Source organism: Hylobates moloch, unplaced genomic scaffold (assembly GCF_009828535.3).
Source record: "Hylobates moloch isolate HMO894 unplaced genomic scaffold, HMol_V3 SCAFFOLD_9, whole genome shotgun sequence".
NCBI lineage: Eukaryota > Metazoa > Chordata > Mammalia > Primates > Hylobatidae > Hylobates > Hylobates moloch.
This window is the reverse complement of record NW_026652284.1, coordinates 48,915,784-48,934,689: the sequence shown is the minus strand read 5'-3', so window position 1 is coordinate 48,934,689 and position 18,906 is coordinate 48,915,784. Positions and strand designations below refer to the sequence as shown.

Genomic DNA, 18,906 nt, shown 5'->3' with positions numbered 1-18,906 from the left:
ATAACATACCAAAACCTGTGGGATACAGAAAAGCAAGTCTTACATGGAAGTTTATATCAACAACCATCTACATTAGAAAAGAAGAAAGATTTCATATAAGCAACCTAATGTTACATCTCAAGAAACTAGAAAAGCAAGAGGAAACAGTCCAAAATTATTAGAAGGAGGAAAATAATAAAGAACATAAATAAATGAATTAGAGACTAGAAAAGAAAGACCAAGGAAATGAACAGCTTTTTTTTTGAAAAAATATATCATATTCACAACCTTTAGCTAAACTAAGAATAAAGATGAGACTCAAATAAATAAAATCAAGGATTAAAAATGAAACATTACATCTGATACCACAGAAATACAAGGGATCATAAGCAAATTTATGAAAAAGTATATGCCAAAAAAATGGATAACCTGGAAGAAATGAATACATTCTAGGACACATACAACCTACTAAGAGTAAATGCTGAATAAATAAAAATCTGAAGAGACCAACAATGAGTGAGGAGACTGAATTAGTAATAAGAAGTCTCCCATCAAAGAAAAGCCCAAGGCCTGATGGCCTCACTGTTGAATTCTATCAAACATTTTAAAAAGAACTGATGCCAATTATCTACCAATTACTCCAAATAATTCATGAGAGAACACTTCCAAACTCTTTTTATGAGGATAACATTACCCTGATACCAAAGGCAAAGCCATCACAAGAAAAGAAAATTATAGGCCAACACATTTTATAAACATAACTGTGAAAATCCTCAACACAATACTAGCCAAACAAATTCAACAACACATTAAAATAATCATTTACCATGATCAAGTGAGATTTATCCCTGGAATGCAAAGATGGTTCAACATTTGCAAATTAATAAATGGGATACTCCACATTAATGAAATGAAGGACACATATCATATAATCATTTTATAAAACACAAAGCATTTGACAAAATTCAACATTCTTTTATAATTAAAAAAACTCCCAACAGATTAGTTATAAAAGAAATATACTTCAACACAATAAAGGCCATATATGACAAGCCAAAAGCCAACATTATTCTCAACAAGGAAAAGTTAAAAGCATTTCCTGTAAGACCTGAAACAAGACAAGAATGCCCACTGTCACCACTCCTATTCATTATAGTGTTGAAGGTCTAAGCCAGAGAAATTAGGCAAGAGGAAGAAATAAATGGCATACAGACTGAAAAAGAAAGTGGTAAATTGTCCCTGTTTGCAGGTGTTATGATCTTATATGTTAAAAAAAACCCTAAGATCCCCCCACTCACACACACACACACAAACTGTTAGAAATAGAAACAAATTTAGGAAAGTTGCAGGATACAATATCAACACAAAAATTAGTAGTGTTTCTTTATATTAACAACCAATGTTTTAAAAAAAATCAAGAGATCAATACCATTTATAATAGATGCACAAAATGCTTAGCAATAGACTGTTTCTGACAGTCAAATATAGTTTATTTACTGAGTAGATAAGCCAAAATATTAATAATTATTCCTAAATGAAGGAATTATGAGTGACTTTTAATTTTTGTCTTTGTTTTTTATTTGTTTATTTATTTATTTATTTATTTATTTATTTATACTTAGGAAGTATGAGTGTATATTTCTTACATGCATGTATTGTGTAGTGGTGAAGTGTGAGCTTCTAGTGCACCTATTATCCAAATAGGTAAATTTTTAACCTTTACCCATCTTCCACCCTCTTACCTTTTGGAGTCTTGAATGTCTATTATTCCATTCTATATGTCCAGGCTTACCCATTGTTTAGTTCCCACTTATAGGTGAGGATATACAGTATTTGACTTTCTGTTTCTGAGTTATTTCATTTAGGATAATGGCCTCCAGTCCCATCAATATTGCTGCAAAAGACACAATTGTATTCTTTTTAATGGATGAGTAGTATTGAATTATATATACATATATGTATATATATAATTTTTATTATTCATCACATAGGTTGATTCCATATGTTTGCTATTGTGAATAGTGCTGTGATAAACATATGAGTGCAGGTCTTGTTTTGATAAAATGGTTTCTTTTCCTTTGGGTATATACCCAGTAGTGGAATTGCTAGATTGAATGGTAGTTCTATTTTTATTTCTTTGAGGAATCTCCATATTGTTTTCCATAAAGGTTGTGCCAATTTACATTTCCACCAACAGTGTATAAGCATTTTCTTTTCTCTACATCCTCACCAAATCTGTTGTTTTATGACATTTTAGTAATAGCCATTCTGACTGGGATAAGATGGTATCTCACTGTGGTTTAAATTTGAATTTATCTTATGATTGGTGATGTTGAGCATTTTTTCATATGTCTGATGGTCACTTGTATGTTTTCTTTTGACAAAATGTCTGTTCATATTCTTTGCCCACTTTTTAATGGGGTTATTTGTTTTCTTCTTGTTGAGTTGTGTGAGTTCCTCATAGCTTCTGGATATTAGCCCTCTATTAGTTGCATGGTTTGAAAATATTTTTTCTCATTCTTAGGTTGCATATTTACTTTGTCAGTTATTTCTTTTGCTTTGCAGAAGTTTTTAATTTAATTAAGTCTTATTTGTCTATTTTTGTTTGCTTTGAGGACTTGGTCATAAAATCTTTGCCTAGGCCAATGTCCAGAAGACATCCTTAGGTTTTCTTCTAGGATATTAATAGTTTCGAGTCTTATGGTCTTTAATTCATTTTGAGTTAATTTTTTATATGGTTATTGATAGGAGTCTGGTTTCATTTTCTGCATATGGCCATCCAGTTTTCCTAGCACCATTTATGAAATAAGATGTCCTTTACCCAGTGTATATTTTTGTTGACTTTGACAAAGTTCACTTGGCTGTAGGTATATGGCTTTATTTCTGGGATCTCTCTTCTGTTCCATTGATCTGTTTGTCTGTTTTTATGCCAGTACCATGCTATTTTGCTTGCTATAGACATCTGGTATTATTTGAAGTCAGGTAATGTGATGCCTCCGGCTTTGTTATTTTTGTTTATGATTGCTTTGGCTAATTTGGGGTCTTTTGGGGTTCCATACCAATTTTAGAATTTATTTTCTAATCTGTGAAATATGACATTGGTATTTTGATAGACATTGCATTGAAATTGTAAATTGTTTTGGGAAATATGGTCATTTTAACAATATTAATTCTATTGATCCATGAGTATGGGCTGTTTTGTCATTTGTGTCAACTATTAATTTCTTTTATCACTGTTTTGTAGTTTTTCTGGTAGAGCTCTTTTACCTCCTTGCTTAAATATATTTCTGGATTTTTTTGGAAGTTATTATAAATAAGATTGCCCTCCTTTCAACTGCATTATTGTTGCTGTGTAGAAAAGCTACTGATTTTTGTATGTTAATTTTATATTGTGACACTTTATTGAATTTATTCATCGAATCTAAAAGTTTTTTGGTGTAGTCTTTAGATTTTTTGAGATACATGATTATATCTTCAGCAAAGAAGGATAATTGACTTTCTGTTTTCCAATCTGGCTGACTTTGGTTTGTTTCTCTTGCCTGATTGTTCTGGCTAGTACGTTATTACTATGTTAAATAGGAGTGGTAAGAGTGGACATCCCTCTCATAGTCCAGTTCTTATGGGGAATACTTTCAACTTTTCCATTTTCAGTAGGTTGTTGACTGTGGGTTTGTCATATATGACCTTTATTATTTTGAGGTATGTTCCTTCTAAGCCTCATTTGTTGAGGGTTTTGAGCTTGTGCTCTTATGAAGCGATGTTGAATTTTTAAAAATTCTTTTTCTGTGTCTATTGAGATGATCATATGATTTTTGGCCTTAATTCTGTTTAGGTAATGTATGACATTTATTTGTTTGCATATGTTGAATCATTCTTGCATCTCTGGTATAAAATCGAGTTGGTCATGATGTAATATCTTTTTGATATGTTGGATTTAGTTTGCTGAGAATTTGTTGATAATTTTTGTATCTGTGTTAATTAGGGATATAGGTCTGTAGTTTTATTTTTTGTTGTTGTGTTTCTGGCTGACTTTGGTATCAGGGTGATACAGGCTTTGTATAATAAGTTAGGGAGTAATTCCTTTTCAATTTTTTGAAAAGTTTCAGGAGTATTGGCACCAGTTCTTCCTTGTACATTTGCTAGAATTTGGTTGTGAAATCATCTGTTCCTGGGATTTTCTTTGTTGGGAGATTTTTCTTAGTTGGGAGATTTTTTTATTGGATTTTAAATCCAATGTTGTTATTTGTCTATTCGTGGTTTTTATTTCTTCCTGATTCAATCTTAGGAGGTAGTAAGTTTTCAGGAATTTGTCCATTTCCTCTGGGTTTTCTAGTTTGTGAGCATATAAGGATAAAGGTGTGGACTCAGTAGTGCTACTTTGGCCAAGAGGAGTGAGATCTGATTCTCATGCCCTAGTTTTGGTGGGGCTCACCACCTTCTCAACTTTGTCAGTAGGTTTGGCTATTCACTTAGTTAGTGCAATTTGCTTCCAGTTGTCAACACAAGCTGCCCCAGGCCTTAGGAGTCACTGCCCAGCCCAACACTATGCCTCCCAAATAAATCCCCTCCTGCACTGGCGGGGGAAGGGGGTGAAGTGGAAGATGGGGTGAGCCCGGTTCCAGCATGCCAATGGCATACTTGATTCTCAGTTCTGGCTGTGGGAACCTCTTCCCTGCTTGAGCACCAGATCCCCAGGATACAGCTAGAACCTCTTTAATGCCAAAGGCTGCCACTGCTGCTAGTTTTCAGGACTTTGCACAGCTTGCAAAGAGCTAGGATCAAGAATGGTGTTCTGTTGTAGGTTCTCAGGTCTCGGGGAGTGCATGGGACACTTCCCAGAGCAGGTACTTCTTACAGTCTCCCAGCCACCCCCCAAGGTAGATCTAGGGCTTAAAAAAGCCATGGTGCTCTACCGTGGCCTGAATTATATGATTCTATAGTGGGAAAGTGGACCACAGAAAGATACTCACTCACCCTCTCCCATATTGGGAGTTTACTCTCTTCTCATTTTCAGCCAGTCCCGGCCACACAGGCTGACTGTTCTTCTTTTTCTCGTCAGATTCTGGAGTTTCTTCATGTGTTCCTGTTGAACTCCTGTGTTCTTTCTTGGATAATGTGTTTGTAAACAAAAAAGTGACTGAGGTGGATCTTAATCAATTAGAGGTTTATTTTGCCAAGGTTGAGAACATGCCTGGGAAAAAGAAACACAAATCACAAGGAGATCTGTACCCTGTGCTTTTTTTAAAAAAAGGGGTTTTGGAACTTCAATATTTAACAGGGAAAAAGCAAGCAGGAAGAAGAAGAAAGAAAAAAAGTCTGGGTAGGCAATGAGACAAGTGGTCACATTCTTGTGAGGATCTTACTAATGAGCAGAAAAGCTACATTTTATGTAAAGTAAAGTAAACATGAAATTACAGCTTTTTGGGAATAAAAGGAAGGCAGTTTTTTCATGACTCGCTACCTTAACTTAGCCCTTTGGTATAGTGAGTTTGGGGTCTCAATATTTGATTTTGCTTTCATATATGCAAAGTGTGATTGTCTACACGCCATTATCATTCTTCTAAGTGGATGAAGTACCTGGAAAAGCATCTAGTCAGCCATATTGAAAAAAAAACCTGTTGTTTCTTTGTAATATTGCTTTATAAATCTGAGAGGACTTGGAACAAATCTAACAAAATAGAAGATACCTCTGGAGAAGTGAGAAAATTGAGAAAAATACAAAAGATGTGTTCTTGATGTGTTCAGCTATTATTATTATTATCATTACCATTATTAAATGATACTTTTCAGTTGGCAAAAAAGTATTCTGGAGGCTATTGTTTCTACTGGGGCATAAGTCAAACTTTGACAAAAGAGAAATGCATGCAGAGAGCAAGCCATAGAAGGCAAGTTAGGAAATGATACAAAGATTTATTTGTATTTATTTTATTGAATCAATACTGACAACAAAAATATCCAACATTAATTAAGTACTCCCAAGTATTAGAGACTAAGCAAAGAATTAAATACAATATCTTATTTAATCATCAGATCAATTAATTATTTCCACTTTAGTGATAAGTGAAGGAAGCTATATATATGGTAATTAACTTGCCAAGGATTACCTACTAATAAATAAAAGAGAGGAGATTCAAATCAAGACAGAATTCTGAAGCTAGAACTTTTGTTCTTATCACCTTATGACAGCTCCTGCATGTGTGTTATTGAGAGAATGAGGTTGAGAAAGAGGAATATATACATTATTATTTAAACCTATGTGGATAATCATGTGTAAATTCTCCTTATTATACTAATACTTCTAGTCAATGCCAGTTTCTAAGAGTATCTTATTTAGTTTTTCAGTTAGTTATATATATATATACTAGTACTTGCATATAACTTGATAATGACTGCAACCATAAAGGAACACAATCTTTTGAAATGTTATAGGCAGCAAAGGTAGAAACTCTAGTAAAAGAAATCTAGTGTCAATGATTTTAGATGATTACGTTGAAAGTAAATCTTTTTTTAATTTTATTATTATTATACTTTAAGTTTTAGAGTACATGTGCACAACGTGCAGGTTTGTTACACATGTATACATGTGCCATGTTGGTGAAAGTAGATCTTTAAAATGATTGAGCTATTGTCACTTTTCACTACATTTCTGATAAAGGAACCCCTACTTTTCCCAAAGTTTCTCCTCCTCCCACCCATCCACTCTTAGCCATCTAAAGCTTAGAGTCTATGCTGCCCCCTTCTCACTTAACTCTGCAATAACTTTTCCTGGCAGGTGCATTCTGCGAATTTCTTAACAGGATCACCTGGTCTTTTTCAGGCTTGCACCAGGTTGCTCTTGCATTTGTCTTTAAGTCCTTGATGGTACTACAGTCTCTCCCTACAATACAACTTTTCCCCTCCTACTTTCCCTCAAGATGATTTATCGTTCCTTATTCTGCTTCCTTAGCATGTTACCTCTACAGCACTGTCATATGCTCGTTATTTTAACATATTTCTCTCCCTCACTAAAATGAGACCTGGGTGCTCAGATGCCATTTGCAGTGTGAGTCAGTTCATGAGAAGTATATTATAAATAACAACAGGAAATGGCAAGAAGTTTTCAGAGATGCTGAAACTATATCTGCAGAGTTGATTAGAGGATGCTTTGTCTGAGAGAGAGTCAGCACTTGGGTAATATAACAGAAGATCTTAAATTGAATTTTAAAAGATTAAAGGAGTAAAGTTTTGCTAAGAGAATAGAAAATCTTCCATGAAATCCATTTTAAGATCCTATTGCTACATGTGATTTATGAAAAGGAAAAAATAACAAAATATTCTGACTAATAATGACATTAGATAATATTTTTTATTATAAGGAAGATGAAGGCCAATTTAATAAACCATAAAATTGGCAAAGTTTCTGGAAACTGCAACGTTGAGTTATAGTTTTTGTGCCAATTTATCAATTTAAAAAGCTAAGGTAGATGTTGAAATATCTGCAGTATAAAGAGAGGGCATACTAAAATCTTTGCTGTAGTAGCTTGTCATTATACTGTGTTCAAGTCCAAAATTTATAACCAGATCAATCATCCCATGTCCTTCCCTAGCTTCAGCTCTCAATATTTCTGCCACCTTTTCTTTGAATTTCTGAAGTGCCCGACTTGGCCCCAGCCAGCCCCATCCACTCTCTGGAAAGAACACCCTTTTTCTATACTTTATCTTTAATCTTCTCGTTTTCAGCCACTGTTTAAAATTTACTTCCTAGAGAACATTTCTCTAGCTTTTCAATCTATTGTGATGTAATACCCCCTCCTCCTTCTCCTTCTTCCTCTTCTTCTTCTTCTTCTTCTTCTCCTTCTCCTTCTCCTTCTTCTTCTTCCTCTTCTTCTTCCTCTTTTTGAGATGGAGTTTCCCTCTGGTTGCCCATGCTGGAGTGCAGTGGCCCAGTCTTGGCTCACTGCAACCTCCTCATCCCAGGTTCAAGTGATTCTCCTGCCTCAGACTCCTGCGTAGCTGGAATTACAGGGATGCACCACCGTGTCTGGCTAATTTTTGTATTTTTAGTAGAAATGGGGTTTCACCATGTTGGACAGGCTGGTCTGGAACTCCTGACCTCAGGTGATCTGCCCACCTTGGCCTCCCAAAGTGCTGGTATTACTGACGTGAGCCACTGCACCCGGCCTCTTATTTTTTATAATGGCATTTACAATAATTTGTACTAACGTATTTACTTGTGTGGTTATTATCTCTCATTGTTACTTCCATAGACATTATAACCCCAAAACTGCTGAAAAGTATTTACAATTTATCATTGGATTGTACTCACAAAAATATTATGTTTTCATTTTTTTCTCCCTTCAGACAGAGTAGGAAAATCAATAAGCACAGCATTTATCGTCCTTTTAGCTTTCTGAGCATCTACTGGCAGCAAGGGTCAGAGCTAAATTCTACAGCCCTAGAAGTGAATGCCTTCCATTAGCTCTCTTCCAGCGATTATAAGAATGCAAGCAGGAAACAATGAAAATAGTTATTATTTTCTAAACATTTGCCAAAGCAGAGAATTCCATCTAACATTTTGGGTGTTTAATAATGATACACTTATGTCCCTCCTTATGAGAAATGATTACAGATACCAGTGATACCCTTTAACAATTTTCAGTACACTGCATATATACAGCATATATACAGTCATTTAACGATTGAGATATATTTCAGGAAATGCCTCTCAGTTAGATGGTTCCACTGTTGTACGAACACCACAGAATTTGCTTACACAACCTGAGACAGCATATCTCTGCACAGCGAGATTATACAGTACAGCTTATTGCTCCTAGGCTACACACCTGTATAGCATATGACTGTACTGAATACTGTAGGCAAAAGTAACATAATGGTAAGCAGTTGTTTAAACACATCTACACATAGAAAAAGTAAAGTGAAAGTACAGTCTAAAAGATTTAAAAAAAAAAGATACACAGGTACAGGGTGCTTACCATGAATGCAGCTTGCAGGATGGTAGTTGCTCTGGGTGAGTCAATGAGTGAGTGATGAGTAAATGTGAAGGCCTAGGATGTTACTGGACAGCCTTATAGACTTTAGAAATACTGAACACTTAGGCTACACTACATTTACAAAAAGTGTTTTTTTCTTCAATAATAAACTAACCTTAGCTTTACTGTAACATTTTTTACTTTACAAAGTTAATTTTTTCAACTTTGGACTTTTTCGTAAAAGTGATTAGCTTAAAACACAAACACATTATGCAGCTGTACAAAATTATTCTATATCCTTATTCTCTACATTTATTTTCTACTTTTAAATTTACAAATTACTTTTTTATTTTTGGCTTTTTAAACTTTTTATAAAAAATAAGACAGAAACACACACATTAGCCTTGGCCTGCATATAGTCAGGATGAGTTCCACCATCACATCTTGTCCCACTGGAAGGTCTTCGGGGCAGTAACACGCATGGAGCTGTCATCTCTTATGATAATGATGCCGTCTTCTGGATACCTTCTGAAGGAACTGCTTGAGCCTGTTTTATAGTTAACTATTTTTTTGATAAACAGAAGGAGTACACTAAAAATTTCAATAAAACTAGAATACAGTAAATACATAAACCAGTAACATAATCTTCCTTATCATCATTATTATTATGTAGCATACATCATAATCGTATGTACCAGACTTACACAGCTGTCAGCACTGCAGGTTTGTTTACACCAGCATGACCACAAACACATGAGTAATGCATTGCTCTATGACATTACAATGGCTATGACATTGCTAGGGGATAGGAATTTTTCAGCTCCTTTATAACCGTATAGGATCACTGTCGCATATGCAGTTCATCATTAACCCAAATGTACTTATGCGGCACATGACTGTATTTAAAATGCTATATCTGACATGTTGCATTGGGTTACTCCGTTTCATAAATTATTTGCTTCACTTTTTTTTTCTCATGTTAATGTCTCTTAAATTGGAATACATGTAAATTTGTGAACACTTCAGTTGAAAACTTCTGGTAAGACCAAGAAACTGCCAGCATCAAAATCGTTTTTTTGATACAATGAAATACAGTTGCACAAGTAAGGTAAATAATGTGTTGTTTTTTTAAGCAATATTTTTGCTGTAGACAAATTAGACTCATTTTCTTTTTCATTTCTCATGGAGAAGAATATTTTGGTTTGCTTATAAAGTTCCTTAAAATTTACAAACATATTCACAAGCATTATTTGATTTCAACATCATAACCGTTATGTAAGGAAGGGAAGAGATAGTGTGTCACCCCTTTGTAGAGTAATAAAACCAAGCCTTGTATGTTAAATGCTTTGGTGGTTATATTGTTAGTAAGAGATGAAGCCAGAAACCCTAACTTCTATTTTATGGACATGCTTCAGTGTAAAGACAGAGAAGTCATGTGTTGGGGCTTTGAAGCCCAGAGTTCTGGTATAACGTCTAATGAAGACTTGGTGAATTTGCAGAGTGTTATATTTTTACCTGTGGCTTCTGCACCTTGCTCCAGTCAGGAATGGCCAAGTTAGCAATGTAAAGTGATGTGTGCCAGCCTGTGTAACTCCAGGTTTTCACCAGGACAGTGACCTGCTGGACCGACGGAAACACTGCTTCACCGTGCAGTCTGAGTCTGGGGAGGACCTGTACTTCTCAGTGGAGCTGGAAAGTGACCTCGCCCAGTGGGAAAGAGCCTTCCAGACAGCAACCTTTCTAGAAGTAGAACGGATACAGGTGAGAGTCCATAGGACTGCAGGATCTGTGGCTCCCTCAGAGGCATGACCACTTCCCTAGAGTTCTAATATCATTCCAAAGTAGTGTAAAAATATAGTTCTGGGACTCTTGACCTCAAGTACATTCTATAATTAGCCATTTTTGTTTAGTGACTAGTAATACAGGTCTGAATAAAATTTTAATTTTTCCACAACTTGATCTTTCCAGGCTATTTCCTACTACTAATTAAAAATATATTTCTAATTTTAATTAGACATTACTCTGACTTAAATCTAATATAGAAAATACTCTGATTTAATTAATTGTTGACAAGGTCACTTCCTGTTCTCCAGATAATGACCTCCTAATTTCCAGTCTGTTGGCGTCATTTACTCACAATGCTCTTTCTTCTAGAAAGCCTTTCCTTTGCCTCCGTCCTTCAAAGCCACACAAAGTTTTTGAAACTTTTTATCAAAGGTCACATCATCCAGGAACATGTCCCTGATTTCCAGTCCACCCTGCCTAATGCTTGCCAATACTCTTCCTACAACTATCCTGTTCAAACAATTCTTCTGGCTTTGAACACAATGTAATGTACCTGTCTGTTTTTTTTTTTTTTTTACAAGCAAGAAAACACAAACTAATCAATTTTATTCATACTACTCATAAAAAGCAATTACATTTTTACATGAAGTCATTAACACATACAATAAAAATCATAAAAGTAATACATCTGATTAGAAATACAATATAGGAAATAGGTTTTAAAATAGCGTAGTTTAGTGATAAAATTTATACTGTTTTCTACTTATTTATAGCAGGATCTATAAGATTCTTCCATTTATTTGTCTTTTTTTTTTTAAGGATTGCTCACACTCAGTCTGTTTTGTATTGCAGTGACATGTGCTTGTTATTCCATACACTGAATTATAGGTTCTTTGGAATTATCTTATCATGTGCCAAAGTCCAGTGCATTTTGCACATCATGAGTATTCAACAGACATTTATTGAACTTTGTTTCTTAAGTGTGAAGTTATACACTAGATCAAACTTTATAAAGCCCTCAGCCTCTGTCTTCACAAGATCATTGAACAAAACAGCCTCCCAAAGTTGGTTCTGTGGCTGACCTCAAACAGACCTGTGGACAAATTGAAAGGTTATCATGCGCTTGCCACATGCAAATGGATCCATAGAGCAAGGACCTAAATACACACATGGACACTTAGTTTTGAAAACAAATATGGTGAATAATCTAGCAATGACTATGCTGGAATGTTTGCTTAAAACAGGATTGTTGGATACATATATTTTGAACATGTTGAACTGATTTCTATTTTCTGACTACAAACCTCTGTAGTTAACACATCAAGTTGTACCAGTATGACATTACAATCAGGGGAAGAGGACAGAAAGAAAACTCCAATTATAGTTTTTTTAATTGTTCAGTTGACTCTTTTTTGTTTACCATATAAGAAATCAATGAACACCTTTGTAGTATTACTTTCAAAAGTCAAGTATGTGAATATATTTACATAAAGAACCTTAACATGTTTTTCTTCTATATTCTTAATTTATCACTTCCATTAAAGTTGGTAGGGAATTAAATAAAGAAGGAATATAAGTTCTATTGTAAAACAAGCAGAAAAGAAAAAAAATTAATGAATTGACTTTCAAAGTGTTTTTCATTTAAACTTCCTTAAGAAGGATAATTTATTTATTGATTTTTCTCTGTATAATTTGATTTTAAGGAAACAAATAACAAATTAAATATTTCAATATTAAACATATATTAACTATATGCATGATATGCTATTGATATTATAAATGATACAACTTGAGTCTGTATATAAATTGAGACTTCATTTAGTCTCAATTTACAGCACATCTATTTGTTTCAATTTAATGATTATTGAGAAAATCTAATTTAATTTGTAATGCTGAACTTAATAGAAAAATTTTAATACACTGCACCGAATTTATTTTCACCTGACATTTTCTTTTTTAAATGACAGCACTTGAAATTAGCAAACCATTATGTCTAAATCAGGAGAAAATTTTATAGCCTTAAACATTCCTTAATGTTGGTAATAGTTTTAATAAAGTGGTAATGGGTGGATGTAAGCATGCACAATGCTCATGTATTAAACAAATATAATTACTCCTGAAAATGGACTTTTGAGGCCCATTAAGTATGTTCTTTAGTCTGCTTTTAAAAAAAATGTAACTCCAAAAGAATAATTTTGCATTATTATAATTTTTCTATGCTAATAAAGCTTAAACACATGAATGTAATTTTTGGTGAAGGCAACTTGATGTATTTAGTCATGTTTACATTCAGAATGGGATTCAATTAATGTATTTTATATACAGTATTATAAAAACAAATGCAATGTAAGGATAGGTGTTAAAAATTTGCTTCGGATAAACTTCTCTTCCTTTTTTACTTGTCTCTCTTTGCCTCTTTCTCTCTACTTCTCTCTCATCTTGTACATGAATCACAAATATTTTTCATGACTGGAATATCCCACTAAGATTTAAAATTAAATGCAAATAAAACTGGCTTATATATGTAACAATACATCGTTTTGTATACAAACCTCAAGTTTTTATTTCATATTTGATTTATATCCTGTTTTCTTTTTATTTCGGTATCTATATTTATTATGAAAAATTAGGCTGGGCACAGTGGCTCATGCCTGTAATCCCAGCACTTTGGGAGACCAAGGTGGGTAGATCACAAGGTCAGGCATTCGAGACCAGCCTGGCCAAGTTGGTCAAACCCCGTCTCTATTAAAAATACAAAAATTAGCCAGGCACGGTGGCGGGTGATTGTAATGCCAGTTACTCAGGAGGCCAAGGCAAGAGAATTGATTGAACCCAAGAGACAGAGGTTGCAGTGAGCCGACATTGCGCCACTACACTCTAGCCTGGGCGACAGAGCAAGACTCCGTCTCAAAAAAAAAAAAAAAAAGAAAAATTATAATATTATCTGATCTCATTGTGAAAAGTAATTATTTGTTGATTTTTAAAGAATTATCTGCAGTTCTAAACAAATAAATTGGAAAGTGGTAAATATCTGTAAGAATATCTTGTGCAACATCGAAGAACAGAGAAAGACTGTTAAGATCAAGATCTATCCTTTTGGCTTGGTTACTAAATCTGTATTTGTGTGCATGAGAATGTGGTTTAATAATATCCATGAAATTGATATCCTGAGAATTCAAGACAGTGCTATTTAACAATAGTTCTCTTTTAGTTTAATGAAAATGGTTGGCTACAGTAAATAACAACTTAACATAAACTTGCCTACACCTAAAACTTTTTATGTTATATACCACCTTTATTGTCAAGACAGCAAAGACAGACAGTGTAGCACAATGTAAAGACAAAACTAGAGGGAGCAGGATTGGAAACTTGGCCAGGCATATACTTTGGCAAGTTAAATAAAACCCTACACTCTCAGCTTCTGTTTCATTAACATTAAAATGTTGATAATACTCCCCTCTTTATACAATTATTGTTAATATTAAATTAGATATTGTATGAAGTACTTATTGCAGAAGCTGTAACATAGTTCTTAATATTGATATTGCATCAATAACATGAAAAGTAACAATACTTTCTGTTCTACCTAGTGCAAGACCTATGCATGTGTGCTAGAAAGTCATCTAATGGGACTCACAATTGACTTCAGCACAGGATTTATCTGCTTTGATGCTGCAACAAAGGTAATGTGTTCAGGTCAGCTCTGAGAAATATGCTGCAAACATTCTAATTCAAGAATTATTTAAATGCCTCATAACTCCTTTCAGCATTTTAATCGTAATCCTGTGTCAAATTTAAGATCTTCGTTTGTGTTAATGGAAGATAAATTATGCTTCAATCTGAAAAAAGTTTGAATTTTTAATAAAACGTATGTAGTACCACAAAACTATAACTATGTGAAAGTAAATATTTATAAGTCTATCTATATATGTATCTATCTATCAATCATTTTCCTGTTTTTTAAAGATATGACTTTATAATTGAAGGGACATTTTCTTCCCCAAAAAGCAATTTTTAAAAAACATGTTTCTTTATACTTTCCCCACATCAATTTCTGCAAGATAAAAAGAAGGAAAACATGTTGTTTTTTAAAAAAAAATTATAGCTGACATGTTAGAATTATTGAATGGTGAAAATTTAAAGTTTAGTTTCTAGCCTATTTTTATAAACACTTGACTTAATAAGGATTATGCACTATGAGGTGCTCTTTTCCCAAAGTATACATCTCTGGGAGTGATGCACATTGAATGACAGAGGGTGCCTACTCAGCCAGTCATACCTAAACAAATCCAATTTTGATTATTATGGAATGACAACTGACAAAGCCAAAGCAATGCACATTATTATCATCATTTTTAATTGGAAGTGATCTTAAAGCTCAACTCACCCCCATTCAACTGCTAATCTCCTTCTAGTCACTGCTACAGTTTGTGACTTGGGACTGTTGTCCCGAGGGAAGAGACATCTTCCCTCTCATTGAGGATCTCAGTTCCTTAGATCCATTCCATTTCCACCTTCATCAAAGTATGGCTTGGGTATAAATTGATTTGTTCCTTCTCACTAATTTTAAGGATTCATGAGTAATCCTTTACCAGAACACACATATTTTATCTAGAAATTAAGTCTTGTGTAGGATTTTCTAAAGCAAATGGCAACAAAATAAAACAGTGATACAAATGTGTAAGAAAGATGGAGTGTAGGAGGCAGTGGGCGTGCTTGAGCTGGGAAAGATGAACGTCTAATGGTGGGATCCAGCTAGGATGCCACCCTATGTTCATTCACCTTGTGAATCTTCATGACTCAGCAGTTGGCATTGTCCTGCAAAATCTCACATTACTTAAAGATGGTTAATATTTATTTTTATTTTAACATGGTAAAATTAGACAGCACACATTTGCTGGTCAAATTTGGCCATCTAATATCTTGCCTTTGCATCATGACAAAAGAATACTTTGTGAATAAGGAATTTTAAATGCCAATGACTCTTGAAAACTTTCAAATCAGGCTTCCATAAACTATTCCTATTACTAAAGTTTTTTTTATTAAAATGCTCATCAAATCAAGATAGGCTCCTGAGTATTAAATTAGTTTGATAAACTAATTGAATTATTAAATAATCAGTTAAATGAATAATAAGTTAGTTTTATAAATAAATGTAGAAACAAATTACACTAACTAAAGTCAAAGTCTGATTTTAAAAAGAAAATGCTATTGCCAGAATCGTCACCAAACTCTATTACATGAATGTACAAGAATCTTACATTAGCGAACGAGAAAAATAAAATACACATGAATATATTTCTGAGTATGTGAATCTATTCTGAGTTTATTTTAAGGCTAGCATAATGCAGACCTATGTCAGCGTCCTGTTGGCTCTGTATAATAAGGGGGAAAATCATGACACCAATGTCCTATCTGACATTCCCGTCTACTTCTGCTTGGGTGTTCTGGGAACGAGTGAGTAGTCAGGAGTGTCTAAGTGAATGATATGATGCCATCCAGGGAAAACAGTTTAGTAGGAAATGAGAATTTGATCTGTCCAAGCTTGACACTCAGGGAAAGCACCAGAGGGCTTCAGGAATAGTAATCACTGTTCTATTTTCTGATTCTTTCATTGGAAGCATCTAACTTCAAGGCAATCTGACAATTGGGAAAGGCTAAAAGGAATCTACACATTAATCAAGAAGGTTATATTATCCATCACAGATTATGATACTTGGAGAATGAAAGTAGGAGCTATTAATAGTTATGTCAGACATAAGGAAGAGGACAAGCATAAATGGAGATTCCTGGGCAAACCACTGAGCTGGGCTGACTGCAAGAAACTTGCACCCCTTCATCAAATAAGGCTGGAAGTTATTCTTAAACATGACAAAAAGATAATTGTTACATACAAATCATACAAATCAAAACATGCTTTGTCTAATGTTTTATTAAACTAAATAATATCTGGTTATTTTCTAATTCCACTAAGTAATATGAAAGTGAAAAATATCTTTAAGACTGTATGTCCAACAGTTTTTAAATGTTTGGATTCAGGAGAGTTCACCCTTTAGCTGAACATGCTTTGTCCTTCTGCACTTCATCCTGACCAAGTCCTCCAACTTTGAAGTTACTACAAAAGCAAATCAAAGGTCTTGAAATAAAGAAGAGATTCCAGGAAAGGGGTAGACTCTATTCTGGGTCATTAATTGAGCTCCATATAAAGCAAATAGTGTATTGTTAATACATCAGTGAAGGAAAGAATTGCTGCATCTCTTATTGCAGGGAATGAGAGTCAGCATGATTTTAGATTACACTGGTATGCTAAACGTTTGGATATAGAGGGATGTCTGGGAATGTCAAGCTAATTCTCATTACTTAGCACCTGTGCTTGGAAGTTCCCAGAGTAAACGATTACCCTTGACTTGTCAGAGCACAAGACATATTAAATAGCATTCTGTTCCCTGTACTTACCTTTACATTAGTAGCATATCAGGAGGTGGTACATTCTTCAGTTCCTTTACTGTTGCTGAGTGATTCCCTCCCTAATTCATTACTGTACAGCTCAGCTTGTTCTTTGTAATTCTCTTCCTTATTAAAATGTAGCCTTTTCACTGTTAGAGAAGGATATTATTATTATTATGTCAAAGTATAATGTTAACCATACTTAAATAATTTACATAGCTAAAAGCATCATCTTGTTGCCATTATATTCTTTTAAAAATGTATAGGTGCATTAATTAATTATATCTAGTGATAGAGTTCCTAGTTAAACAGAAACCTCATCAGTGGCATCTACAAAACACTCATTTAATTTGTGAATAAATCTTCATTGAATGCCTGCTGTCTCTTGAGAGACATGGGAGGGCATACTCATGAGTCTTCACAGACATTTCCTTAAAGTGGAGACAAGGAGAATGAAACTATCCAGACAGATATCTGTAAGTGAGGAAGGACATGGAATTTGAGGGAAGAGGAGATGCGAGATCATGTTTGTGGGTATCTAAGAGCCAGATTTGAAAAAAGGTCCAGTTAAGAAATTGGAAGTGATTCTAAGAACAGGGGAATACCTTTAGGGTTTGAGACAAAGGAAAGAAATGATCAGATGTGTGTTTGAGAATAGAAAATTAGTGGAATAATATACGACTGAAATTAAGACAATTTGGGCAAAACCCAGATTCCAAATGTGTTTTTCGATTCTTTTTCTTATTTTTTTATTTTTTTATTACACTTTAAGTTCTGGGATACATGTGCAAAACATGCATGTTTGTTACATAGGTATATATGTGCCATGGTGGTTTGCTGTACCCATCAACCCGTCGTCTCGATTTTAACCCCCACCTGCATTAGGTATTTGACCTAATGTTATCCCTCCCCATGTCCCCACCCCCCCAACAGGCCCCAGTGTGTGACATTCCCCTCCTTGTGTCCATGTGTTCTCATTGTTCAACTCCCACTTATGAGCAAGAACATGTGGTGTTTGGTTTTCTGTTCCTGTGTTAGTTTGCTGGGAATGATGGTTTCCAGCTTCATCCATATCCCTGCAAAGAACATGAACTCATCCTTTTCATGGCTGTGTAGTACTCCATGGTATATATGTGTCACATTTTCTTTATCCAGTCTATCATTGATGGGCATCTGTGTTGGTTCCAAGTCTTTCCTATTGTAAATAGTGCTGCAATAAACATACGTGTGCATGTGTCTCTATAGGAGAATTTATAATCCTTTGGGTATATACCCAATGTATAATCCTTTGGGTATATACCCAGTAATGGGATTGCTGGGTCAAATGGTATTTCTGGTTCTAGGTCCTTGAGGAATCACCACACTGTCTTTCACAATGGTTGAACTAATTTACACTCCCCACCAACCGTGTGAAAGTATTCCTATTTCTCCACATCCTCACCAGCATCTGTTGTTTCCTGACTTTTCAATGATCCCCTTTCTAACTAGGGTGAGATGGTATTGCAATGTGGTTTTGATTTGTATTTCTCTGATGACCAGTGATGGTGAGCTTTTTTTCATATGTTTGTTGGCAACATAAATGTTGTCTTTTGAGAGGTGTCTGTTCATATCCTTCATCCACTTTTTGATCGGGTTGTTTGCTTTTTTCTCTTAAATTTGTTTAAGTTCCTTGTAGATTCTGGATATTAAATCTTTGTCAGATGGATAGATTACAAAAATTTTCTCC

At 34.5% G+C, this 18,906-nt stretch overlaps 1 protein-coding gene across 2 annotated transcripts in view; it reads left to right on the top strand.

Moving 5' to 3' along the window:
- Positions 1 to 18,906, top strand: part of SNTG1 (syntrophin gamma 1) — an 859,278-nt gene that overhangs the window by 765,409 nt on the left and 74,963 nt on the right. For both annotated transcript variants that reach the window (XM_058444122.1, XM_032759812.2), the window contains exons 17-18: positions 10,557 to 10,709; positions 14,324 to 14,416. In XM_058444122.1, the coding sequence (XP_058300105.1) occupies positions 10,557 to 10,709; positions 14,324 to 14,416 (246 nt within the window). The remainder of the gene's footprint in view (positions 1 to 10,556; positions 10,710 to 14,323; positions 14,417 to 18,906) is intronic.